Source organism: Garra rufa, chromosome 4 (assembly GCF_049309525.1).
Source record: "Garra rufa chromosome 4, GarRuf1.0, whole genome shotgun sequence".
Taxonomy (NCBI): domain Eukaryota; kingdom Metazoa; phylum Chordata; class Actinopteri; order Cypriniformes; family Cyprinidae; genus Garra; species Garra rufa.
Genome location: NC_133364.1, coordinates 29,799,064 through 29,826,525, shown reverse-complemented (window position 1 = coordinate 29,826,525; position 27,462 = coordinate 29,799,064). Strand labels below are relative to the sequence as shown.

The 27,462-nt window shown below is 35.8% G+C and overlaps 2 protein-coding genes across 2 annotated transcripts in view; one reads left to right on the top strand and one right to left on the bottom strand.

The window, feature by feature from the left end:
• celsr1a (cadherin EGF LAG seven-pass G-type receptor 1a) overlaps nt 1-15,836 on the top strand; it is a 149,181-nt gene extending 133,345 nt beyond the window's left edge. The window contains exons 36-37 of the mRNA XM_073837828.1: nt 15,374-15,514; nt 15,598-15,836. Coding sequence (XP_073693929.1) covers nt 15,374-15,514; nt 15,598-15,836 — 380 coding nt within the window. The remainder of the gene's footprint in view (nt 1-15,373; nt 15,515-15,597) is intronic.
• A 944-nt stretch (nt 15,837-16,780) lies between these two features.
• LOC141332865 (GRAM domain-containing protein 4-like) overlaps nt 16,781-27,462 on the bottom strand; it is a 36,169-nt gene continuing 25,487 nt past the window's right edge. Inside the window, exons 14-18 of the mRNA XM_073837827.1 lie at nt 24,657-24,801; nt 24,390-24,483; nt 24,133-24,223; nt 22,029-22,097; nt 16,781-20,782 (exon numbers count right to left, since the gene is read on the bottom strand). Coding sequence (XP_073693928.1) covers nt 20,684-20,782; nt 22,029-22,097; nt 24,133-24,223; nt 24,390-24,483; nt 24,657-24,801 — 498 coding nt within the window. The 3' untranslated portion in view covers nt 16,781-20,683. The remainder of the gene's footprint in view (nt 20,783-22,028; nt 22,098-24,132; nt 24,224-24,389; nt 24,484-24,656; nt 24,802-27,462) is intronic.

Sequence of the window (27,462 nt, the reverse complement as noted above, 5' to 3'; positions counted from 1 at the left end):
AGAAGCGGCAAAGACCCATGCAGGAAGGCCATAATGGGCCAAAGATGTGTCTGTGAACAATGGTGATCTCTTAGTATGGCAGTGGGGAGATAAGCAGCGTTTCTTTTGCTTGGCATGGCATTAAAAGCACACTCACTGTTTCTGTAGCGATCACGGCTGGTGAAGGCAAGAAACAGCAGCCCTGCAGGTTCATATTCTTGCCGCATGAGAGTTTGATGCTGCGAGAGTGCCATATGGTGGTCACTTGCTAAACTGCAGCAATGTTCTACACTTCACTAGCCAGTAAATGGATGATGTACCAACTGATATACAGCTTTTCTACATGCATCTGCCAGCAAGATGTTCAAAGACCTAGCATATTACAGAAAATATAAGAACTCTCTTATCCAATGGGAGTTCTTACAGTATTCATTATATTTAGCAGCTATGACAATAAATGGTTTAGCTACCAACATTATTCAAAATATCTATAAAAGATTATCTCCTCTAGAATACGGAAAGTCGCGCAGGTTTAGAACAATGAGATAGCGAGTAAATGATAGTCTTGGTGAGGTAGCTATTTTAAAGCTGTTGGAAACAAAGGAAATAAAAAAAACAGGTATAATTAGAAAGAGTTTCCAACCAATTTCAAACACTGTAGGATCTCAGTTTGAATGTTGCATGGAGTGCTTCACTATGCTAGGAGTCATGATAACCCAACACACTCTTCTGGTAATTTGTAACTATTTTATGTTTTGAGAAATGGGTGGCTAATTGGCGGCTATATTCTCATTTGTATGTTTTGTACGATCTGCTAATGGTCCAGGCCAGTGCCAATCCTAGACTTCTGGGGGCCCTATGCAAAACTGTGTTGAATGAAAGAAACAAATTTGTCCGTGTTTCACTCCATCTCGAAACATTCTCACGGAATGCACTTGAGAAACACTGTCTCTTTCATGGCTCGGTATGCAGTTTTTTTAGTCTCGAGCCAGAGACTATACGACATTAAAAATAAATGATCTGACTGATTTTTACGTCGGGGGGACAGCGCACAGCATTAAAAGAAATAAACATTATCATATTCTCAGAACTGCCAGCTAAATTCAAAGACGAAACTAAAATTCTATCATCTTTGAGAGCAGGGGCCCCTTGGTGTTTCGGGGGCCCTATGCTGTTTTTTCATGCATCTTAGGGGAATAGTCGAAGTAGCCTGTCTTTCAAAGTAGACAGGCAGTTGACACATGCACACTAGAAAGTTATCATTGACTGTACTATTTCACTCCAAAAGTTTTGAGCCCAAAAAAGAGAAGAAGATAAAAAAAGTATCTCTTAACCCCCGACATAAGTGCTTATCAACATGGCCATCTACTATTTTTTCAAGTTTTTTTTTTTTTTTTTTTTTTTGACAGCATTAGATATGACATAAAACCCTAGCACATAACTGAAACATAGTTCTATTGTGACAGCTCTTTTAAGATTTTTGCATGGTAATAGATATGACAATGATTTACCATGTCCAAACATCTTCTCTCAGACCCCAGAGGGTTAATATGTTTGGTCTAAATGTGATCCTGGACCATAAAACCAGTCATAAGGGTCCATTTTTTCATTGATCCAGAGTATGATTATGTTATGATAGGACAATATTTGGCCGAGATACAACTGTTTAAAAATCTGGAATCTGAGGGTGCAAAAAATCTAAATATTGAGAAAATCGCCTTTGAGGTTGTCCAAAAGAAGTTCATAGCAATGCATATTATTAATCAAAAATTAAGTTTTGATATATTGACGGTAGAACATTTACAAAATATCTTCATGGAACATGATCTTTACTTTATATCTTAATGATTTTTGGCATAAAAGAAAAATTGATCATTTTGACCCATACAATATATTTTTGGCTATTGCTACAAATGAGTATTTAAGACATACTGCTGTTGCACAAGTACCATATATAATAACCCATAGCACATCTATACAGGTGGAGCTGGGGAAGGTAGAGGGTTTCAGAGGAACTCTGAAAACGTGCTGCGAAATGCTCTAGTGCAGTGGTTCTCAATCCTGGTCCTGGAGGACCCCTGCTATGCACATTTTGCATGTCTCTCTTATTTAACACACCCGACTGAGATCTTCAGCTTGTTAGTTCAGTTCATGGATCTCTACTAATGAGCTGATGATCTCAATCAGGTGGGTTAAATAAGGGAGACATGCAAAATGTGCAGAGCAGGGGTCCCCCAGGACCAGGATTGAGAACCACTGCTCTAGTGAATGCTAACCAGCCATTAAATGTAAAGCAGGAAGCTCATTGGCTGCATATGAGCCAACATGAGCCAATCAGCTTGTGTCATATAGTTTAATGCTGTGATATCATCAGATATCAAGTCTCATCAGCCTGCTCCATCTAGTGTTTTATAACAGAACTTGACCTTTATGTCAACCAGTGTTTTTACAATAAATGTAAGGTTATGTCTATTACAGTTATTCACCGTATATAGTACACAAGGAAACTTTATATTAACCAATTAACAAGTTTTATATCATAGATATTTTACAGTATTTTACCACAGACAATCATTTTTGGTTAGAAAAATCTGGGTTGCTAATAGTAGCTAGTGTAGTAATTGTGTAGTAACAAAGAAACTATAAATTTAAAGATACGAGCTGTAAACAACTGTCTTATGGCACTTTAGTTGTAAGCAAACCAGATTTTTTTAACCTAGCTAAGTGGAAACCTCAAAAAGCTTCCTGTATTTGCAATGTAGAAGATTGTTTCACACATCCTAAATCTCTAAATGCAAGGGTCAGTGGCTCCATGAATGAATTTAACACCTCTTTGTGGAGTATGGTACCTGAGGTTTGATAAATAGCCCTGACCTCTTCGAAACGCAGCAGAACTAATGTAGCATCACAGTGTGCTGGTGTTAGAGGCTGGGTGCAGCACATGCCCTCTTCATTATTCAAAGGTAAAGAGACCCCCGGGCATCCAAGACAGTCAAGCGAGTCCACTGGCATGATGGGAACGAGAAAGCAGGACTCATCCGTTGGGAATGCAGAGCTTGGTTCCAACTCAAAGGACTAACTTAACCCATGCCTCCTCACCTCACCTTACCTGTTCCTGACAGACTGTAGTTATTAAAATTTCATGACAGAAGTGACAGCTGTTTGTTCCATTACACTCAGGTTTGATTCATCATATATGTGCTGCTAAACTGTCAAAATCATTTTTAAGAAGTATATTTGTCATGTTTTCCAGTACACATAACTTCCTCCCTAAAAAAGATGTATTTATACAATTATTTTATAATTAGAAATGCATTAAATTTGCATAAGCTATTTAGACCTTTTTTTTCATAAAAAGGTTTTCCATCTAACAAATCTTAGTGAAGATAACACTTAAAAGTCTTATGCTATACAATTTTGCATGTCAACCACATTTATTTTTTAAATTTTCGACATTTTTTGTCGATTTATGCTTTTTATTCAAAATAAAAATTATAAAATAAAAAAATCTATATCTTAATATATTTTATCTTATTATATCATATATCATAATATATAATATCTTCATGCCTTACACAGATTAAGATATATAGAGATTAAGATTGAACACACCACATAGCATTTTATTGTTGTTTTTGTCGTTATGCATTATTTCTCTCCCTTTTCTTATTCTTTCTTGATTCTTGATTCCCCATAGGCAAGTCTTATGAGTTGTTTGTAGGAAGTTAAAAGTTTTCAAATTCCAAAATATGTTTTAGGACAGACTTTGCATCAGTATGTTGCCTTAAAATAGTGCCGTAGGCAGCTCACTAGGTTCAGATCACTAGTCTCTACACAGTCATCCTGTTTTCTGAAGAAGTTCCAGGGGCCACTGGGTAGCATCTGGCAGAGACAAAAGCAATTCTAGCAGCCCTCTGACCCTTCACTGGAGTCTTCCATTCCGTCATGCTGTGACATAAGCCAGCCTCCAGAAAGATTTCATCTATAAACTCCCCCAGTTTGGTCTGACATGTCTCGCCATCTCACAAACAAATAATAAAACCTTCTCTGCCTGGGTGACAGCAAGAATTAAAGACACTGACAGGCCCCAAAGTGCAGAGCAGGGCGTCCTGTTTCTGACAGCATGTGACAATGCGAGTCTCAACACTTCAGATGCTCATGTTTATCATGACGGGTATACATCTGTACAGACACTTTTGGCAGCTTGGTAATTTCTCAAAATCACTTAGTTATGAACAAAGAAGTGTGGGAAATAGCTAGGATGATGCTGTCAGAGATGTTGCAGCATTGTCTGGTCCCGACAGGATTTCCCAGGACGTTTTTCCTGATTATTGCAGCACAACATGACAGAATTTGCAGTGACTTTTCTCAGAAATTGCTACCTTTTTTGTGTTGTTTTGCAGTGAATTTTACCAGTAATCAGCATTAAATTAGGTAATTAAAGTCAGCTAAGTCACAAGTTTACATTCCCCTTTCAGAATCTGCAAAATTGTAATTATTTTACCAAAATAAGAGGGATCATACAAAATGCATGTTATTATTTATTTAGTACTAACCTGAATAAGATATTTCACATAAAAGATGTTAACATAGTACACTATATGTTTGGTTTTCCAGTATTTTTGTGTATTTGAACCTTTTCCAACAATGACTGTATGATTTTGAGATCCATCTTTTCACACTGAGGACAAATGAGGGACTCATATGCAACTATTACAGAAGGTTCAAACGCTCACTGATTCTCCAGAAGGAAACGCCATGCATTCAGAGCCAGGAAGTGAAAACTTTTGAATAGAATGGAGATGTGTGGGTTTTTTATTTTTATTTTGCAGAAATATATTTTCGTTCTGCTCTTTAAAGGCTACAGGCTATATTTACATGTTTCACTGAAGACTAAATAAGTAAAAATTTTCCATGATCTTCAAATTCAAAATGTTTGAAGATCTCTTAATGCATGTTTTTTTCCTTCTGGAGCATCAGTGAGCATTTGACACTTTTGTAATAGTTGCATAGTCCCTCAGTTGTCCTCAGTGTGAAAATATGGATCTCAAAATCATACAGTCATTGTTGGAAAGTGTTCAAATACACAAAAATGCTGGAAAACCATTGAATTTGTGGGACCTGAAGGATTTTTTTTCTGAAGAACAGCAGTCAGTTTAACTGTTTATGACAAACAAGGGACACATGAACAACTATCACTTAACAAAAAAAAAAAAAACAGTATTAAGAATCAAGGGGATGTAAACTTTTGAAAGGGGTCATTTTTATAAATTCAACTATTATTTTCTCTTGTGGACTATATGTAAACATCTTTTATGTGAAATATATTATTCAGGTTAGTACTAAATAAACAGTAACAGTATTATCCCTCTTATTTTGGTAAAATAATTAACATTTTGCAGATTCTGAAAGGAGGATATAAACCAAGTTCTTGCGTTCACATCTGTCATTCCAACCTGATTGCACGAAAAAAAAATTTTTTTTTCATTTTTACATTTTCTGAAGCATGAAGGTCCACCCCTCGCTCCTTCCCTGTAGTTCAAACAACAGAAAATAGCATTATCCACACCAAAGTCATGGGCTCAATTCCCATGTCTGCTAAATCACAAACCAAACACAACCAAAACACAATTATAAATAAAATTTCTGTTTGTTTTCAACAGTTCCTCATATGCCCTCAGAATACTTTGAATATATTACGTAAGTCACACAAGATCATTTGATAATACTTTTGTGCAGGATTTAAAAAATATTTTTCCTTTGTGATCCAAACACGATCTATTTCAAGCACTTCATTGTAAATAATTATATAGCCTGGTCTATTTCATGTTAGGCACTAGGCATTTATTTATAGTCCATTGTTTATCTACCTATTCTTGTCCACAAAGTTAAATAACCATTTTTAAACCAACAGACATAACTCACAGACTTAGCAAACTGACTTTGAAAAATGGATGTTTGAGAATCTAAAACTACAATCCATCCAACACACATTAGTTTTACACTTGAGGCCAGTAAAAGGTGTTCAGATGTCTCTGGGAAGGTTAGCTGCTCTTTCTGCACAACTTGGCTAACAGCTGTGCCTTGTGATTCCATTTTGACTTAAACATCTGTCGATAAGAGCCTGATGGTCCCTTGCCTCTGATGTGTACGGCACATAAGATCATTAAAAACAGGCAGCCGTCACCCCATGTGCAGCAGTGCACCAGGCATGACGGGTAAACAGTATGCTAGCTCATTAGCAATTGACAATGCAGACAGCGTCGGCTTAAAACCGCCATCAAGAACGTGAAAGCGAAGGATTTATTCCCAGAGCGAAATCAACAGTGGAATTAATTCTCGAAATGGGGAGGATGAGCTAATGTCAAAATCCGATTCATTTATTCATAAGTAACCTTCAACACCAGGCGTGAGGTGACAGTGAGATGATGAACCAATCAGTGTGGAGATTTATCCAGTCTGTCTCAACATTCACCCTGCTTATCCTAAGAGAGAGAGAGAATAAGAAAGAAAAAGACAGAGATAGAGCAATTATTATCATGAAAACATTATGAAACACATATTACATTTTACATTGTGTAAAGGTAAATGTGGTGAACTGAGCTTTCCAAAAAGTGTCCTTAATCGTTGCTTTCAATCATCTCTAACATATTTCAAGGATTTATGTTTTTTAAAACCCAAGTTGAATTTTGAATTGTAGTTTAAATCATACATGTACAATACTATTATAGTTTGTATGTGTAATTTAACTAGTTTTATTGCATAAAAAGTGATTTTATATATTTAGATACATATACCAGATACTGCATCCATTGTATCCACCTTATTTTTCAATGACACAAATCTAGCTTAGCAAGATCCTGGTTTCCCATGGTTCACAGTGCTATTCATGTGCATTCAGCTCATAATCTTTCCATTATGACTTCAATGCACTAAAACATTTGTAAATGCAGCAGTAAAGAGCAAAAGTATATCGGATACCATATTAGTTTTATACAGTGCCTTGAGAAAGTATTCATACCACTTCATTTTTTTTTTCACATTTTGTTATGTTGCTGCCTTCCCTTGTCAAAAAATCCTATTGGAATTTCAGTTTATCCTATAGGATCTTAGTGGATTCTTAGAATCCTATTGGACTTTACTATTTATTTTAATGGAATTTCACTTTGTCCTGTAGAATTTTATTGGATTCTTAGAATCCTATTGGACATTCTGATTAATTCTAATGGAATTTCACTTTGTCCTGTAGAATTTTATTGGATTCTTAGAGTCCTATTGGACTTTACGATTTATTTTAATGGAATTTCACTTTGTCCTGTAGAATTTTATTGGATTCTTAGAATCCTATTGGACATTCTGATTTATTCTAATGGAATTTCACTTTGTCCTGTAGGATTTTATTTGGTTCTCAGAATCCTATTGGATATTACAATTCATTTTAATGGGATTTCAGTTTGTCCTGTAGGATTTTATTGGATTCTTAGAATCCTTTAGGACACTCTGAGCTATTTTAATGGAATTTCACTTTGTCCTGTAGGATTTTATTTGATTCTTAAAATCCTATTGGGCATTACTTTTTGTTTTAATGGAATTTCACTTTGTCCTGTAGGAATTTATTTGATTTTTAGAATCCCATTGGACATCACAATTTATTGTAATTGAGTTTCACTTTGTCCTGTAGGATTTTACTTGATTTTTAGAATCTTATTGGACAGTATTTTATTTAATGGGATTTCACTTTGTCCTGTAGAATCTTTTATTGATTCATATAATCTTATTGGTTATTGTCATTTTTAAATGAAATATCACTTTGTCCTGTATGATCTTATTATTATTATTTTTTTGTTTGTTGATTAATTACTTTTAAATTGTACTTTTTTAGAGTAACACTGCATGTTTGTGTGCACCTGTAACCCACAATAAATTGCAGCCTATATGAATACACACAAATAAAAACACATAATATGTATTTATTGAAATTCATAATATTAAAGAATTCACAGAAACACGAACATCTATATATGGTGCGGCCCCTTTAAGGAATCCGAACGTAGCGCGCCTGCAACTGTAGCGCGCATCAGTTTATTATGTTTAATGTCTTATGTTAAACTGCTTTAAATTACTTTTTCCCCACATCACTCCATACACCAGAATGGCAAGGCAAAAAAACAGGGTTTTAACATCTTTGCAAATTCATTAAAAATATTCAAAAGTATTCATACCCTTATCTCGGACAGTTGAAATTTAGCTCAGGAGCATTCATATTTCTTGTAGATGTTACTAGACTTTGAGTGGAGTTAACCTGTGGCAAATTCAATTGAATGGGTATGATTTGGAAAGACAAACATCTTAATAAAAAGGTCTAACAGCTGAAAATACACATCAGTGCAAAAACCAAGCCCTGAAGTAAAAAGGTGCCTGTAGAGGTCAGAAACAGGATTCCATCAAACCACACTTCTTTACACTATTTTGGTGAAGAGTTCAGAAAAAAAAAATCTGCTGCATTGAATGTTCACAGAAGCATGTTGTCTCCATTACTCTTAATGAAAAAGTTTGAAACAACTAGATACTCCTCCTAGAGCTGTCTTCCTGGCCAAACTGAGAAATTATTGGAGAAGGACTTTGGTTAGAGTGGTGACCAAGATCATGATGGACACTCTAGTTGAGCTCCATGACCATATGTGGAGATACCTACAGAAGGACAAACATCATTGCAACACTCCACTGATCTGGGCTCTATGGCAGTGTGGCAAGACTCAATCCTCTACTCAGTAAAGACACATTAAAACACACTTGGAATTTGCAAAAAAAAAAAAAAAAAAGACCTCAGACTGTGAGAAACAAGAATTTCTGCTCTGATGAAATTCAATTCCGTGCATCATGTATGGAGGAAACCAGGTACTTCTCATCAGCTGCAGAGTACCATCCCAGAAATAAAGTGTGCTAGAAGAAGTCTCATGTTGTGGGGTTGTTTTTCAGCGGCAGAGACTGAGGGACTCAACACAGCAAAATATAGAGATAACATTAATGAAAACCCAGTACAGAGCATTCAGAACCCAACCAAACATTTCTGGAGAAACCTGAAAATGTGCATCTGTCCCCATCCAAACTGATAGAGCTTGAGAGGTGAAGAGGTAGGAGGAAGAATGTAAGATAATTACCAAATGCTGATGTGCAAAGCTTGTTGCATCATTCCCAAAAAGGCTGTAAAGGTGTTTCAGCTAAGTACTGAGTTAAGGGTATGAATACTTATGCAATGTACTTATTTCAGTTTAGTTTATTTTTTAATATATTTAAAGTTGTGTCAATTTTGTTTTTGCTTTGTCATAATGGAATGAACTGTAGATTGATGTAGGAAAAAAAAGTAATTTAAAGCAGTTTAACATAAGGCTGTACCATAACAAAACATGAAAAAAACATTTTATATCATATCAGTTATGGACCTTAATTCATCCTTTAACTGATCAATTAAAAGTTATTACTCCATCACATGTGTGACATCATTAACATTCTACAGTTTATTGTTGGACTACCGTGGTTCAAACAACAAATTAAGTTAAAAAGTTATGAAGATTTCAGGAAACAGTTGCGACTTCTCGAATGATGTTTCATACCTGATAGTTTTTCAGTGAGTTGCATCATTGTATGGTAAAAGTGTCCCTGATCTAGATCAGCATCATATCTGTAGTTATCAAAAGACAGTTATCAAAAGAAAAGTATTAATGATTGCACACTGAGACTCGACAGGACAGGAATAATGTTATCCTTCATTCTGTTTGATAGACAAGCCTACTGGCTTTCATTTGTTTTATTGCTGTCCCTCAGTGAGGCGTCACATCAGGCACATCATGATAAAATGAGTGTTTTCAGAGTATTCACAGAAGAACCTATCATTGATAAAGTTTTTCCCCTTCCAACAAATTGTCCTTCGAGCTGGAAGTTTCTTTATATGACGTAGTACAATGCAGTCATGAAAATAATTTACATGTGTGCTCTGTGCTGCCCTGCTGAAAAAACCAGCATATGCTGGTTAGGTATGTTTTGGTGCTGGGATGCTGGTTTTAGCTGGTATATGCTGGTCCTTTGCTGGTTTATGCTGGTCCCTTGCTGGTTTTTGCTGGTTTATGCTGGTCATGTTGCTGGTTAATGCTGGTCCTTTGCTGGTTTATGCTGGTCCTAGACCAGCAACATGACCAGCATAAACCAGCAAAGGACCAGCATTAACCAGCTAAGGACCAGCATAAACCAGCAAGGGACCAGCATAAACCAGCAAAGGACCAGCATATACCAGCTAAAACCAAAACATACCTAACCAGCATATGCTGGTTTTTTCAGCAGGGTGATAATTTAGGAAACACTTTCTAGACACCAATGCCAATAGCACTTACATTTGAAAGGAATTGCACTTTTCAAATCTGATGGCTTTCAGCTCCAGTATGAGTTTTTAAAGTTTTCATCGGATATGCACTTTAGTTTCTTAAAGGAACACTCCACTATTTTTTGGGGAAATAGGCTCATTCTCCAACTCCCCCCGAGTTAATAAGGTGTGTTTTACGTTTTGAAATCCATTCAGCAGTTTTTCACTTTTAGCATAGCTCAGCATAGATCATTGAATCCTATTAGTCCAGTAGCATCGCATTCAAAAATGACCAATGAGTTTCGATATTATTCCTATTTAAAACTTGACTCTTCTGTAGTTATATCATGTACTAATACCAGCAGAAAGTGTAAAGCTGTGATTTTCTAGACCGATAAGATTAGGAACTACACTTCATTATCGATTTTGAATAATTTACATTTTAAAATCTATTTAAACAGAAAACTGTTTTTTTTTTAATAGTGAAAATAGTTCAACATTTTTACTATGTGTGCTGTACTTTGGATCAAATAAATGCAGGCTTGGTGAGCAGAAGAGACTGAAAATTTAAAAAAAGAAAACAAACATTAAATATCTAAATGCTCATTTGTAAAATAATTTATATATTTATAATTTTTGGTGTTTTAATTCATTTTTTGCATATGTTGCAATGGTATGTCGTACAATTACTAGTATGATTCTAGATACCACACAGCATTTGAATCTTATCAGATGTCATTAGGTATTGTGCATCAGCTTATCTATGAAGTTCCTGTGGATGTTCTATCCAGCACAGAGGTAGCAGTCGGTTTTGAGTGAGTGACTGCTTGCGGTCATGTCCCTGTGCTGCTGTTGCCACTTTTAACATTTGTCCGCAAAATATGGGCGACTCATAAGTTGTGAAATGACTATGGCATGGCCTCCTAATGCAATGGCAGGGTCACCTCTGCCACATAGATGATGATTGCCACATCATTCAACAACCCAGCATCAATCTGTGTGTCCGTTATTGGCCTCCAGAGACGCCCCAAACTCTCTGTCACGTCCTTTTCTCTCCCCTCATATCCCTTGACCTCTCCTCCTTACTCTCTGATCATCTAGTCTACTCTCCATCAAATGATGATGGATCTGAAGCGTCACAGAATCACCATGTTCCTCACCGTTTACAAACTGCCCTGTCAAAAGCGACATAGAGGCCACACTTTCCAAAAATATCCTGCCTCCATCATCATTTGAAACTTTCAAGTCATTATTCACTGATAATCTTGAATTCCAAAGTTCTGAAACATTATTTGTAAATCAAAAAAGGTTTACACCATGTTGTCATTCCCAGAGGCAAACCAAGGTGAAGTGGGGGCCCCAGGCAAAATGAATAGATGAGGCCCTTCTAAAAGATTATTTCATTAATATATCTTTGTTACCTAAATATACATTTATACAACATGCAAAAAGTTGCCCTATTGCTACGCCTCTGGTCATTCCCACTAAGCAGCACGGATTCAGGCCACATGGACAATATAATTCGAGAGCTGCCACAAAGTAGCAGGAATTTTCATTGAATAAGGACTTAATTTGGTCTGTTCCAACTGCCATACTTAAGTAAATGTAAAGATATGGAAATTGGGTTAAACTCAGCCTGGTCTCATGACGAAAATTAACCTGTGGGAACTTTTTCGCAGGATGTGAATATGTACCAATAAGTACATATCACTGCAATTTCCATCAGAAATAAACACTCAAGGTGGTAAAACAGTGAGCACTTGTAATCGTTTTCATACACAGTTATGATTAGAGCTCCTTATGTTTTGCTTTCTGGTGTTCTGACAAATAATGCTCCTATCATATTATGCTACCAACGCTGTATTTTAGTGTAAGGGTAGGTTTAGGATTGGGGTAGCACAAATTGTCAGAACACCGGACATAACAAGCTTGCTTGGTAGCTCAGCCGGCACGGAATTGGATTTAGGATGTGGAATCCTTGGGTCTGAATCCCGTGAAAAACATGACTCAAGATGAAAGAGCTGAAAGATGTGATAGAAAAAAGCTAAAATGGCATGTCTGCGATTGTGGCATCAGGCCTCGGAGAGGCTTTTATTAAACATAATAAAATAAAACAAGTGTCCAAAGGGGTAAAAAGTGTCCAGATGAACAGGGGATCCTCGAGTGCAGGGGATTCCGTGAAGGAGGGGCAGTGTTCGGTAGGGAAGGGTCCAGGTAAGGGGCGGAGTCCGGCGGTCGCACACGCTCCCCGCTCAGGTCCGGGGCTCGACGTCCTCCTCCGCCTACACGGCACTTCCAGGGGGAATCAACGGCCCGGCATCTGGCCCGTCAGCCTCCACGGGTGTGGTCATCGTCTGGACCGCTGGTCCGGCAGCTCGTCGTCTTGGCAGAGCTGGCTTCCCTCTACGAACCCTTCCTGGACCCACGAGGACACCAGCATGCATGCACTGGGGAAGAGACCGGTCTCCCGAGGAGAGGCGCGCTCGGCATTTAAGCAGCGGCAGCGGCAGTGATGAGGCTTCAGTGATGAGGGGTGGTGATAATAATTGAGGGGAGGCAGCCGACTCGTCACATTCACATTCACTTTTGTTCATACTTTCGGGCAGGTTTAGGTGTAGTGCAAATGCTACTTTACTTTAAAACATCACAGAGCATTACAGTAATAGTGCCCTCAACAGAATTTTCAAGTCAGATTTTGTACGTTTGCCCAATGACAAGAAAATGATCAGTCTATAATTTTAATGGTAGGTTTATTTGAACAGTGAGAGACAGAACAACAAACAAACAAACAAACAAACAAAAAAAAAACAGAAAAATTGATTTGCATTTTAATGAGTGAAATAAGTATTTTATTCACAAAACATGACTTAGTACTTGGTGGCAGAACCCTTTTTGGCAATCACGACTCCTCTTTGCAGATCCTCTCTGTCATTTAGGTTTTTAAGGCTGAGGTTTGACAACTCAAACCTTCAGCTCCCTCCACGGATTTTCTATGGGATTAAGGTCTGAAGACTGGCTAGGCCACTCCAGGACCTTAACGTGCTGCTTCTTGAGCCATGGCCGTGTGTTTTGGGTCATTGTCATGCTGGAATACCCATTCACCACCCATTTTCAATGCCTTGGTTAAGAGAAGAAGGTACTCACCCAAGATTTTCGTCTTCGTCCCTATAATGTGGTGCAATTGCCCTGTCACCTTAGCAGAAAAACACTCCCAAAGCATAATTGTCCACCTCCATGTTCGACGGTGGGGATGTTCTTGAGGTCATAGGCAGCATTACTCTTCCTCAAAACACAGCGAGTTGAGTTGATGCCAAAAAGCTTGATTTTGGTCTCATCTGAAGACAACAACACTTTCACCCAGTTCTCATCTGAATCATTCAGATGTTCACTGGCAGACTTCAGACTGGCATGCACATGTGCTTTCTTGAGCAGGGGGACCTTGCATGATTACAGTCCTTCATGGCGTAGTGTGTTACCAATTGTTTTCTTGGTGACTATGGTCCCAGCTGCCTTGAGATCATTAACAAGATCCTCCTGTGTAGTTCTGGGCTGATTCATCACTGTTTTCATGATATTTGAAACTCCACGAGGTGAGATCTTGCATGGAGCCCCAGACCGAGGGAGATTGACGGTTATTTTGTGTTTCTTCCATTCGAGAATAATTGCAGCAACTGTTGTCACCTTCTCACCAAGCTGCTTGGCGATGGTCTTGTAGTCCATTCCAGCCTTGTGTAGGTCTAAAATCGTATCCTTGACATCATTAGACAGCTGTTTGGTCTTGGCCATGGTGGAGAGTTTGGAATCTGATTGATTGCTTCTGTGGACAGGTGTCTTTTATACATATAACAAGCTACGATTAGGAGCACTCCCTTTAAGAGAGAAAAAACATAATTTCTTTACGACTGAAGAAAGAAAGACATGAACATATTGGATGACAAGGAGCGTGAGTAACTTATCTGTATATTTTGGTTCTAGAAGTGAACTTCTCCTTTATGGCTATAGCGCCCTCAATGATTTCACCATCAGTGCACCAATACCAGCAAATCACCATCAGTGATACGATTTTGTAACCAGCATGCTGGGAAATCTATAAAAGTAAAAGTATAATTTTTTTTCTTTATAATATAGTGAAGCAAAAGTCCACAACATATACTTCATAAAGACAAATGTATTGAAGTAATGACGCTGATCTTTAGAAATCGTGGAAATAAGCAAAGGCTAAAATATTCAATATTTAAATATTGAATGTTCAGCTAGTCTGACAAACCAACTGGTTGCCAAGTTAAACCAGTTATACACCAGCTTGGCCTGGCTGGGAGTCCAATGACACACTTTTTAATGTATTAACAATGAATGCTTGGCTGTGAAAGTTCTGCTTCTATACTGAAGTTAGCACATATGTTATACAGTGCATCTGGAAAGTATTCACATCTCTTCACTTTTTCCACATTTTGTTATGTTACAGCCTTATTCCAAAATGGATTAAATTATTTTTTTCCTCAAAATTCTTCAAACAATACTTCATAATGACCCCATAATGACAATGTGAAAGAAGTTTGTTGGAAATCTTTGCAAATTTATTAAACTAACAAAAATCACAGCTTGGGTGCATCCTGTTTCCACTGATCATCCTTGAGATGTTTCTACAACTTGTTTCGAGTTCACTTGTGGTAAATTCAGTTGATTGGTCATGATTTGGAAAGGCACACACCTGTCTGTATAAGGTCCCACACTTAACAGTGCATGTCAGAGCACAAACCAAGCCATGAAGTCCAGGGAAATAGACCTCCAAGACAGGATTGTATCGAGGCACAGATCTGGGAAAGGGTACAGAAACATTTTGGCAGCATTGAGAGTCCCAATAAGCACAGTGGCCTCCATCATCCATAAATGGAAGAAGTTTGGAACCACCAGGACTCTTCCTAGAGCGGGCCACCCGGGCCAAATTAAGCGATTGGTGGTGAAGGGGCTTAGTCAGGGAGGTGACCAAAACCCGATGGTCACTCTGAAAGAGCTCCAGTGTTTCTCTGTGAAGAGAGGAGAACCTTCCAGAAGAACAACCATCTCTGCAGCACTCCACCAATCAGGCCAGACTGAAGCCACTTCTCAGTAAAAGGCACATGACAGCCCACCTGGAGTTTGCCAAAAGGCACCTGAAGGACTCTCAAACCATGAGAAGCAAAATTCTCTGGCCAATACCATCCCTACAGTGAAGCATGGTGGTGGCAGCATCATGCTGTAAGGATGTTTTTCAGTGGCAGGAACTGGGAGACTAGTCGGGATCGAGGGAAAGAGCACTCTGGACCTCAGACTGGGGCGACGCTTCATCTTTCTACAGGACAACGACCCGAAGCACACAGCCAAGATAACAAAGGAGTGGCTATGGGACAACTCTTTGAATGTCCTTGAGTGGCCCAGCCAGAGCCCAGACTTGATCCTGATTGAACATCTCTGGAGAGATCTTGGAGAGAAAATTCCCATCCAACCTAATGAAGATTGAAAGGTACTGCAAAAAAGAATAGGAGAAACTGCCCAAAAATAGATGTGCTAAGGGGTATTGTTTGTAGTATTTTGAGGACAATAATGCATTTTGGATCCAGTTTGAAATAAGGCAGTAACATAAAATGTGACTGTGAATACTTTCCAGATGCACTGTAAAAGCACTTGTAAGGCAAAATTAAGCCAATAGTCTAAGTAACATGAGTCTCTTATATGAATTTGATAAATACTTTTGTAGTTTAACATACTGTAGTCACTATACACTGTTATTCTCCAAAAGAAAATCTACCAAACGTTCACTACGGTTTTCATTATATTTTCAGTTACTGCTACTGACTCTTTTAAAACAGAATTTAATCATTCATCTTTTCCCCTATTTTCTGAAATGAGCAATACACTTGCAAAACAACAGTGTAGTTAAACATAGTAAAAAAAAGAACATAATATAAGTTATTCGCTCTCCATCTTGGAATGCAGCCTGGATGTAAATGTCTTTGCCAGGTTCTTGTGAAGACTTAAGTAGATACAGACTGAATGACAGCCAGAATGTTTAAAATGGGATGTAAATTCCTCCATAAAGGCACAGCACAGGCATTGAGAAGCTTTTTGGACATTAATAGGACTCTGCTGTAGGCACTTGATAACAATAATAGGCACTTGAACCTCTGCTGGAAATAACATTTGTGGTTATGTGCATTACATGCTCCACAGAGCCTTTTAAGACTACCATAATAAAAGCATTTACTGCTTTATACAGCCATATTATGTGATTTACAGGTATTCTCTGCATGTCTATCTGGTGTCTTCAACCCTGTCACCTCAGTGCCGACTAGTGGCTGCTGGTCAAAATGTCTCAAAGGGTAAGTTGACGCAAAAATGTGGATTTGCAGTAAAACATAGTCAAAAATAGTGTAAAAAATCAACAGACAGACACATATACGTCTATACAATTCATTAATTTACTTAAATTAAAAAAGTGTACAACACATTATGATTTAACAATATACATTGTTCTATTCAAATCAGAAAAGGAACTTTTCTTATATTACTCTACTTTTGTATATAAATTCCTTTTGAGTCAATTGTCTTCAGACAGCCAGAAAAAAACACATAACAAATAATAACAGTAATTCACATCTGTCAGATGAGCTCTGTAAATGTTATTTTGCAGTGAAAATATTATGAAAATAGCAAACACAATTAACAAATACTTTATCAGCTAGTGCCAACTTGAGCACTTCCAGATACACAATGACTTTTGATGCTCAGTTAAACAGCCCAATGCAGCTTTTTAGTATAAACTGTGTTGCTTTTAAAATGTAATATTGTGTGTGTGAAACTCATGAACGAGTCTGTCATATTCCACCACTAAATGAAAAGAAAAAATAAATTATATTTAGGAAAAACAAAAGCCAAGATGACTAATGCAAAAAATAAAAAATCTCACAACTGCATAATATTAAGGCAGTACAATATGATGTATAAATACTTCAAAATTTGCAAAATATAATTTCCATTCTTTTTCTCCTTCATATTTGAATGAAATATGACCTATTCACTCATGTACTGTATTAATTTACTCGTAATTAATTTCTTAGTGCTGATACATTTTCTAAAAGCATTTGTACCAGAAACTGTAAAAAGATGAAGGAAAAAAAAAAAAAGACAGAAATGATATTATTCCAGTTTTCACTCCCCTGGGCTGGGCCGGTTTGCAGGGATCAAACTGGTCTGGACTGGATTTAGACCCAGCCTGTGTAAACATCAGTTTGAGACAGACAATGTTAAAGAAACAACATTTGGCAAAACTATTAGTTACCCGATTCATTCTGTGCTTCATTAGTGCAATCCAACACAACAACCATCATGCGGGAGACTTCCAAAAGCTCTAAAAGGCCTTTGGTAAAATACACTGATTCATCTTTGGGTGCTGAGCAACATTCAACAGTCCCTCTTGTGTGTGAGTAAACTAACAGATTAATGGGAAGACAAAGTATGAACAGTATTTTCTCAGAAAATGGTAATCTTTGGAATGTCTAAGATACAAATGTGGCCCTGAACGTCAATTTTCAGCTACTTAATGTTATAGTGTGTCTGTGCAAGCTTTTCCGTTTAGGGTGAACAAATAAAAACAAAAATCTTGTACAATTCTATTATTTAGATTACTCTTAGATTCCAAGATGGAACTTATGGTAAATGTTGTATTGAATTGTATTTACCACTACATCCATTAAGGAGATGTATTGCTGCTTTGTGCCAATGGATGTTTTTCAATAGTGTATACATTAGCTGTTCTGAAATAATTTATGACTGGAAATCATGCATTTTTTACCAATGTTAATTAATCTAAAAGCAATCAAATGTTTTAGTGAATAGTAGCAGTTAAAGATGAGCGGAAAGGGTGAATCTCACAAAAACTGAAAATTTCAAGTCTTATTTAGCCTTTATTTAACCCATTTAACTGTCATCCGTCCCCTCTGTGGGTTGCCTTCGTTTACTTCACCATTTTACAAATAAATCCTCATCTAATCATGACAAACTACACTGTAAAAAGTTTTAACCAGATTCAACTTAAAAACCTAAGTTCAGCAGCTGCCTTAAGTTTTTAAGTTTAATCAGCTTAAAAGTAAGTCATTTTAACTTATTACAATAAAAATTAGTTGATATAACTTGTGAGTTTAAATGACTTAAGTTGATTTAACTTGAAATCTTAAGGCAGCTGCTAAACTTAAGTTTTTAAGTTGAAACTGGTGACAACTTTTTACAGTGTATATATCCAGAAAGGTCAAAGGCTCCTAAATAGATATTTTAAAAAATTTTTGTGTGTTACAAATTATGTAGGAAATAGATAGATCAATTTATGACAAGAGCTCACCTCGAAAATCTACTTCTTGCTTTAGAAATCATAAGAAATTATGTATCACTTGAAAACGTAATCTCAAAATTCATCCTTTGAAAACCATTTTAAAATCAGGCATCACATTAACATGGAAAATGTACATCAAAATCATATTACAAAATGTTTTCGTCCATGAATTGTAAAGATTTAAGTTTGACTACCGCATTTTTATGTCTGCGTCCAAAAATGGGAGTGACAGTTAAGGGGTTAGCCTCTTCGCATATTTATTTTCATTGTGACATTACTTTCTTACACTATCCCAAATTAGTATTACCCTTACAGTATGTGAAAAATACATCTCATTTATAATAAAAAATTAATAAAAACATAATAAAAATCAACATAAAACATGTTAAGTATAATTTCATTTATGCCAATTATTTAAAAAAATCAGACAGTGAGATTCACCCAAAGATTGTTTTAAAGAGCTAAAGATTGTCGTCAAAACAAGTTTAGAGTCGCTCTGTGAAGGCTTTTCTGTACTGAATTCAACTTCATTTAGTAACAGTTTATAGTGACAAAACATTAACAAGTAACTGGTGTTCATCTTTAAGACAGATATACATGAAATACTTGGTAAAAATGTTCAGCAGCACTTTATTTTACAGTCCTGTTCTCCATATACATACTATGTACTTAGTATTGATTATACAACTAACCCTAAACCTAAATTTAACCCATATTAAGTCCAAGTAGTTACCTTATATTATTCAGTACTTGTGTAAGTACACAGTTAAGTATTCTACTGGAAAATAAAGTGCAACCAAATGTTCATTTCTGATTCTGACACCCTTCACATCTAGTGTTTTCGTATTAATGATAGCTGACTGCTACAATATTATGACATTAAATTTTAAACGAAAGGCATTTTCAACAATTTAAAACTACACTTTCCCAAAGTTAGCTTTGGGAAAGATGTTTTGCTAAAAAGACATGAAGCACACTTTGCTGAGAGGTGAGATTTAAGTGAGTTTGTGTGTGTGTTCTGCGCACACAACAACAACAATGTAAACAAATGTATAAAAAAAAAAAAAAAAAAAAAAAAAAAAGGCTTTGTTTATCAGTCTTAAAGGTCATTTGCGCTGATAGTGATTTGCAGTGAAAGTTCATTTACCTTCGTTTTCAATAAAAGTTTTCGATTTCTGGCACTGCAAAATGACAAAGTGACAAAGTTTACATTTTTACTGACCTTCTGACCACTAGCATACATTAAATTTGAGAGCTGAAAAGGTCAAGATGTAAAATAGTGCACGAGACAAACTATTGTATAACTTTGTTGCCTCAAATAGCTCAAACTCTGATTAAAAATGAATAACTTTATGTCAGTTTGTTGCTGCAAAACACTATAAGTGCGAAGACACATTATAATGCAGTTACTGCACAATTACAATTCATGTTAATCAGTATTTTTGTCGTTTTCCAGTATAAAATATCAACATTTTGTTTAAAGACAAATTTAATTGAGAAGGAAAATACTTGGTTTCAAGTTAAAAATTAAGCTTTTGATTTGTTTTACCTAACAAACTGTGGAAATGTTCTCTTTTTTAAAAAACAAAAATACTGATTAAGACATTTTAAAGCATTGTTTAACGTGTTAAAGATCATCCTGTATGATCGGCTTCCTTAGCAAAACCACCCTGTAACATCTTCCAGGATAAAACCAGACATGAAATCGGAATCACTGAGAGACGAGTACAAAACACAAGTCTGTACACTGATCAGTGCTCATCTTTAAAAAGCCAAAAAGGTCAGGGTCACATGACGAGAAGCCGCCCGCATCCCTTAGGTTGAAAAAAGTCTCTGCTTTGAGATGCAGACCCTCGTTGGAATGTCAGCTCGCTGAATGTCCTGCCCAAATTGCGGTCCGTTAAAGTTAACCAGACAGGAAACACTGGTCTCATCTTTTATTTTTTTAAAATGAGATATACTCCAGAATGATAAAGGGTGAGTTACGTCTCCGGGTTGGCTGTGGTCATGATCTTCATGTACTGGGTAAAGATCGTTTCAAAGGCCTCGTCTCTGTGTATCATGGCACCAAAGACCAGTGGCTGTGAGAACAAGATCAAGAGTTTCACTGTTAGACTTGACTTAGTTATTAATCAAAGCAGTAAGATAGACAGCATAACACTTTTAATGAGGGTGATAAAGTATATTTAACTTTAGCAGCATACATAGAGTACACTCACAATGCGATACAGTGCCTTGCGAAATTCTTCACACCCCTTCATTTCTTTCACATTTTGTTATGTTGCTGCCTTATGTTAAACTACTTTAAATTACTTTTTTCTACACTCCCTACTCCATAATGACAAAAAAAAAAAATAGGTTTTTAACATTTGTGCAAATTTATTAGAAATAAAAAACTGAAAAGATCCCGTTGCATAAGTATTCATACCCTTTTCTGGGACACTCGAAATTTAGCTCAGGAGCATTCATATTGCTTCTAGATGTTACTACACTTCGAGTGGAGTTAAACTGTGGCGAATTCCTTTGAATGAGTATGATTTAGAAAGGCACACACCTCTCAGAAAAGGTCTAACAGCTGAAAATGCATATCAGAGCAAAAACCAAGTCCTGTGGTCAAGATAACTGCCTGTAGAGCTCAGTGACAGACTTGTGTTAAGGCAATGATCTAGGGAAGAGTTCAGAAAAAAATCTGCTGCATTGAAGGTTCACAGAAGCATTATCCATAATGGAAGATGATTGGAACAACTAGGACTCTAGAAAATGTCTGCCAGCCCCCATCCAAGCTGACTTGGCTTGAGAGGTGAAAAGGTGAGGCAAAGAATGGCAGATAATTGCCAAATGCAGATGTGCAAAGCTTGTCACATCATACCCAAAAAGACTTGAGGCTGTAAAGGTGCTTCAACTATGTACTGAGATAAGGGTATGAATACGTATGCAATGTGTCAGTGTTTTATTTTTAATAAATCTGTAAAATTTGCAAATCTGGTTTTTGCTTTGTCATTATTATGGTGTATGGAGTGTAAATTGATGTGGGGGAAAAACTAATTTAAAGCAGTTTAACATAATGCTGCAACAAAACAAAATGTGAAAAAATGAAGGGGTATGAATACTTTTGCAAGGCACTGTATATACTTGCATGTCTCATATCTCAACTGATTGATTGCTTATATCATCACAAAATGTAAACTGTATTATCGTTCAGCTCTAATATGCTAAAGGCGATTATTTGGCATGAAGATATTAAACTGTAAATATTAACATCATGATTTTCTGTAAAGCTGTATTGTGAAAAGCACTATACATATAAATTGGACTTGAGTTAAATACCTTCTGTGTTGAGGGGGTGGCAATAGAAATGCCCATTCCAGACCCGGGCAGAACTGATAAAACTTTGTACTATGGAAAAAGAAATGCAAAAGTTAAATCTAATTGTAACAGTATAATTTTTTTAAAAAAAGTTTAAAGTTTACTTTTTTTCTTCAATACAGATTTATCATTTGTGACTGTGGACCACAAAACCTGTCATAAGGGTGAATTTTCTGAAATTGAGATTTATACATCATCTGAAAGCTGTTTGTTAGGATAGGACAATATTTGGCTGAGATACTACTATTTGAAAATCTGGAATCTTAGGGTGTGAAAAAAAATCTAAATACTGAGAAAATCACCTTTAAAGTTGAACAAATGAAGTTCTTATGAATGCATATTACTAATCCAAAATAACGTTTTGATATATTTATCGTAGGAAATTTACAAAATATATTCATGGAACATGATCTTTACTTAATATTCTAATGATTTTTGGCATAAAAAATATATCTATTTTTGGCTATTGCTACAAATATACCCATGCTACTTAATGGTTCTGTGGTCCAGGGTCACATGTATTGAATGTTATGGTAACAAAATCTGTAACATTTTCTAGAAAAGGTTTTTGTTTTGTTTTTTTTAGAAAAAAAAACAAGTAAAAATTAAAGCAGTATTTCACTTTCAGAACAAAAAATTATAGATAATATACTCACCCCCTTGTCATCCAAGATGTTCATGTCTTTCTTTCTTCAGTCATAAGGAAACAGTGTTTTTTGAGGAAAACATTTCAGGATTTCACTTTATATAATGGACTTCTATGGTGCCCCCAAGTTTGAACTTCCAAAATGCAGTTTAAATGCAGCTTCAAAGGGCTCTAAATGATCCTAGCCGAGGAAAAAGGGTCTTATCTAGCAAAACGATCGGTTATTTTCCAAACTTTTTTAATCTCAAACACTCGTCTTTTCCTGAAATGTTTACTCAAAAAACATAATTTTCTTACGACTGAAGAAAGAAAGACATTAACATTTTGGATGACAAAGGGATGAGTACATTATCTGTAAATTTTTGTTCTGAAAGTTAACTAAGCGAGTTTTTTTTTTATTTTTTAGATATTTTGGCTGGAAACGACAAAAAAAAAAAAAAAAATCTAAGTAAGAAAAGTATTTTTTGCAGTACATCAACTGTTTGGTTACCAACATTCTTCAAAATATCTTCTTTTGTGCTTAACAGAAGAAAGAAACTCATAAAAATTTGGAACAGTCTGAGGGTGAGTAAATGACCAAATCTTTGGTTGGTTTTCAGTCTGGACATGTTTAAGACCAATTGCCGAAATTTTGTTGCTCCAAACTGCAAATCTGAGCAAAATTCATCCATTGTATTGCATTTACAAAATATTCCTAATTGCAAAAATATGAATATTTACAAATTAGTTTTATCATAATTATAGCTGTAGTATAGCTGTATCAAATGCCTTCCTGTAGCTCAAACAGAAGACGACAGCACTACCAAGGTCATAAATTTGAATCCCAGGCAAAGCAGAAACGTTTAAAATGTGTGCCTTGAATTTAATGTTTTTTTTTTCTTTGGGATGAAAATGCATCTGCCAAATGCATAAATGTAAAATGTAACTGTATAATTTAGAAACCTCCAAAGTATATGTATATTTCATCAAAATGCCCTTTTCATGTGCAGTACATGCAGGACTGTGTGCAGCCTGTGATGCAATGCTGCCACCTGCTGTATGACACAAAAGCATAGTGCTCATATCCAATAGGTTGGCGAAGGATAAAAGGTTCATTAAGCTAATAATAAATGGACAAAGCTATTGCTTTATCTGAACAAGAACACTTGCCCACTAGACATCATGTGGAATACATATTGCAAATATTATATATGTTTATTCATTTTTGAATTATTTTTTATTTGTATTATTCTTTTTAAATATTTTTTTATTATTATTTTGTTTTAGTTAAAACTAAGTGGTTTTGCAATTTTATTTTTTTTTGTCTGTTTTAGTAATTTTATTACTTAAACATTTATTTCAGACAGTTTAAGTTTATGTTTCAGCTTACCAAAAATAATTTTAGTGGTTTTAAATTTAGCTGTCAACACTTGCACAAACCTTCTGGATATCTGTGATGTCCACCAGTTTGATGACTTTGTTCTTTTTTGAAGACCCTGATCTTGAGCTGGAGCTCTCAAAACACAGGTAGCTGTTGGATGGACAACCAATTGTAATTACACTGCTACTGCATTAATGCACATCAAATGTTGATGTACAAATGTGCGACACTATTCATAACAGCATGGAAGAGAGTAAAAAGAGTTGCCAGCCTTTTCCTGTGCTCAACAATCACATAATGAGCAAACGTTTCTTACTTCTCAGTGACATAAAGCATCCCATTACGAATGTAGTCAGTAGGCATCTTTCTGTCTCTGTTTATCAGACAGCATCTCCATCCGTTCTCACACACTGCAAGAGAAGAAAACACTAAATCAATCCTTTGTACAGAAGTGGAAAGAGAAGTGAGTAAAAATCAGTTTGGTGTGTTTAACACATCTGTTTCCTTCTTTCTATTTAGATTTCAAGTACTGTTTTCATTCAGGATGGAAAATCTCATGATACAAGAGGACAAGAGGTCTCACCAGGCAAAGGTCTCTCATTTTCAGGTAGGTTGAAGACCTCATGGAATGCTCCTTTCTTTGTACTGTGTGAACGACCACTCTCTTCCTCTCGGGTCACTCCGGCTGGGATGGTAGCTAAACTACTTCGTGATACCACCGGCTGGATCTAAACATAAAAAGGAGGAGTTTTAACATACAACACGTGTATATACAGTCATGTCCGAAATTATTCATACCCCTGGCAAATTCTGACTTAAAGTTACTTTTATTCAACCAGCAAGTTTTTTTTATTTTTTTTTTATTAGAAATGACGTCTCCTAGAAGATAAGACGATGTGCAAGAGGCATCATTGTGGAAAAAATTACTACTCATCTTTTATTTACATTTCAACAAAAAGTGGCATGTCTAAAATTATTCATTCCCTTCTCAATAATCAAATAGAAAAGCCTTTATTGGCTATTACAGCAATCAAATGCTTCCTATACTTGCTGATCAGCTTTTTGAATGCCTCCACTGGTATTTTTGCCCATTCATCTTTAGCGATGAGCTCCAACTCTTTCAGGTTGGAGGGTCTCCTTGATCCCCTGATCTTTAGCTCCCTCCACAGATTCTCAATTGGATTTAAGTCAGGACTCTGGCTGGGCCACTGCAAAACATTAATGTTTTTGTCTGCTAACCATTTCTTTACCACTTTTGCTGTGTTTTGGTCGTTGTCATGCTGAAATGTCCACTAGTGCCCAAGGCCAAGTTTCTCTGCAGACTGCCTGATGAGAATATTGATGTATTGCTCCTTTTTCATGGTGCCGTTTACTGTGATTAGGTTACCTGGTCCACCAGCTTAAAAACACCCCCAAAACATTAGGTTCCCACCACCATGCAGAGCCCAGATTCATCAGGATCGCCTTGGTGGTGATCCAAAGGTGTCACTTTTGGCTTCCGACCACATCCTCTGAGATTTTTCACAGTGTGTAACGTCTTGCATTTTTTAATAATACTTTGCACTGTAGCCAATGAAACTTCAAAACATTTAGATATGGTCTTATAGCCCTTTCCTGACCTGTGAGCAGCCACAATGTGCAGACGCAGGTCCTCAGTGAGCTCCTTTGTCTTAGCCATGACTGTCCACAAACCAACAGCAGAGAGCTTCTGTTTTTCACCTGTTGAGTTGATTAAAACTGTTGAATCAGGGTAATTAGGATGCTTTAGAACAGCTTGGACTATTTGGAATGGTATAGAACTTTGGATTTTCCCATAGACTGTGACAGTTTGCAAAGAGTTTGAATAATTTTGGACTTGCCACTTTTTGTTCAAATGTAAATAAAAGCTGAGACATATTTTTTTCCACAATGATGCCTCTTGTACATAGTCTTATTATCTTTTGGGAGAAGCCTTTTTTGTAATTTCCGGTCAAATAAATATATAAATAAATAAAAACTTGCTGGTTGAATAAAAGTAACTAAGTCAGAATTTGCCAGGGGTATGAGTAATTTTGTGCTTGACTGTATATATAGAGAGAGAAAGAGAGAATGAGTTGTTTGTGGCTTTGGAGATGTCAGCAAGAAGGATAGTTGTGAAGAAACATTTTTACGATTTTTTCCTTTTTCTTCTGGAAAACATGCACTAATGACTCATACGTAATAGAAATTCTAGTAAACAGGGTGAAGTGCAGTAGAGGGTTCATTCTGATTTCCTGTTCATCTTATGATCAAAACAGTTTATCACTACTACTAATATGATATAGTTAGTTTTTTTAGTATGTTCGTGCGTTTATGTGGGTAATGAGTGTCAGTGTAATGATGTTTTAAGAGAAACTTAAAACTGCCATTGATCCCATACAAAAGAGCATCTTGTATCAACACAGTCAAACTACTTTATTTTCGGTGCTCTAAACACAAACATTCAACAATTTCTACCTCTAATGATCTAATACTGCACTATTGTGAAAACTAGAGTTGAAAAAAATTATAAAAAATAAATAAATCAAAATAAAATAAACATACCTAAATACTTAAATTATTAAATTAATAATAATAATAATAATAATAATAAAATAAATATATATATACCACTATCGCTCAAAAGTTTTGGATCAATACGATTTTGAATGCTTTTCAAAGAAGACTTTTCTGCTCATCAAGGTTGCGTTTATTTGATTAAAAATAAAGAAAATAACTAATATTGTGAAATGTTAATGCAATTTAAAATAAGGGTTTTCTATTTTAACATACTTTAAAACATATTTTATTCCTGTGATACAAAGCTGAATTTTCTGCATCATTACTCTAGTATTCAGTGTCACATGATCATTCAGAAATCATTCTAATATGCTGATTTATTATCAGTGTTGGAAACAGTTTTGCTGCTTCATTTAAATTTTTTCTTTTTTTTTTTTTTTTTTTTTTTTGAACCTGTGATACTTTTTCAGGATTCTTTAAATAAAATGTTAAAAAGAACAACATTTATTTACAATAGAACTTTTGTAACAATAAACACCTTGTTCAAAGTTTGGGCTCAATAAATATTTTCTTTCTTTCTCTCTTTGAAAGAAATGAATACTTTAATTCAGCCAGGATGTTTTAAATTGATAAAAAGTTTTGATGAAAAGTCTGCTTTGCATCACAGAAAAAAAATCTGTTTTAAAGTATATATATATATATATATATATATATATATATATATATATATATATATATATATAAAACTGCTATTTTGAACTGTAATAATATTTTATAATATAACTTTTTTGTGTATTTTTGATCAAATAAATGTAACTTAGATGAGCAATAGAGACTTAAAAAAAATCCTACTGATCCCAAACTTTTTTTAC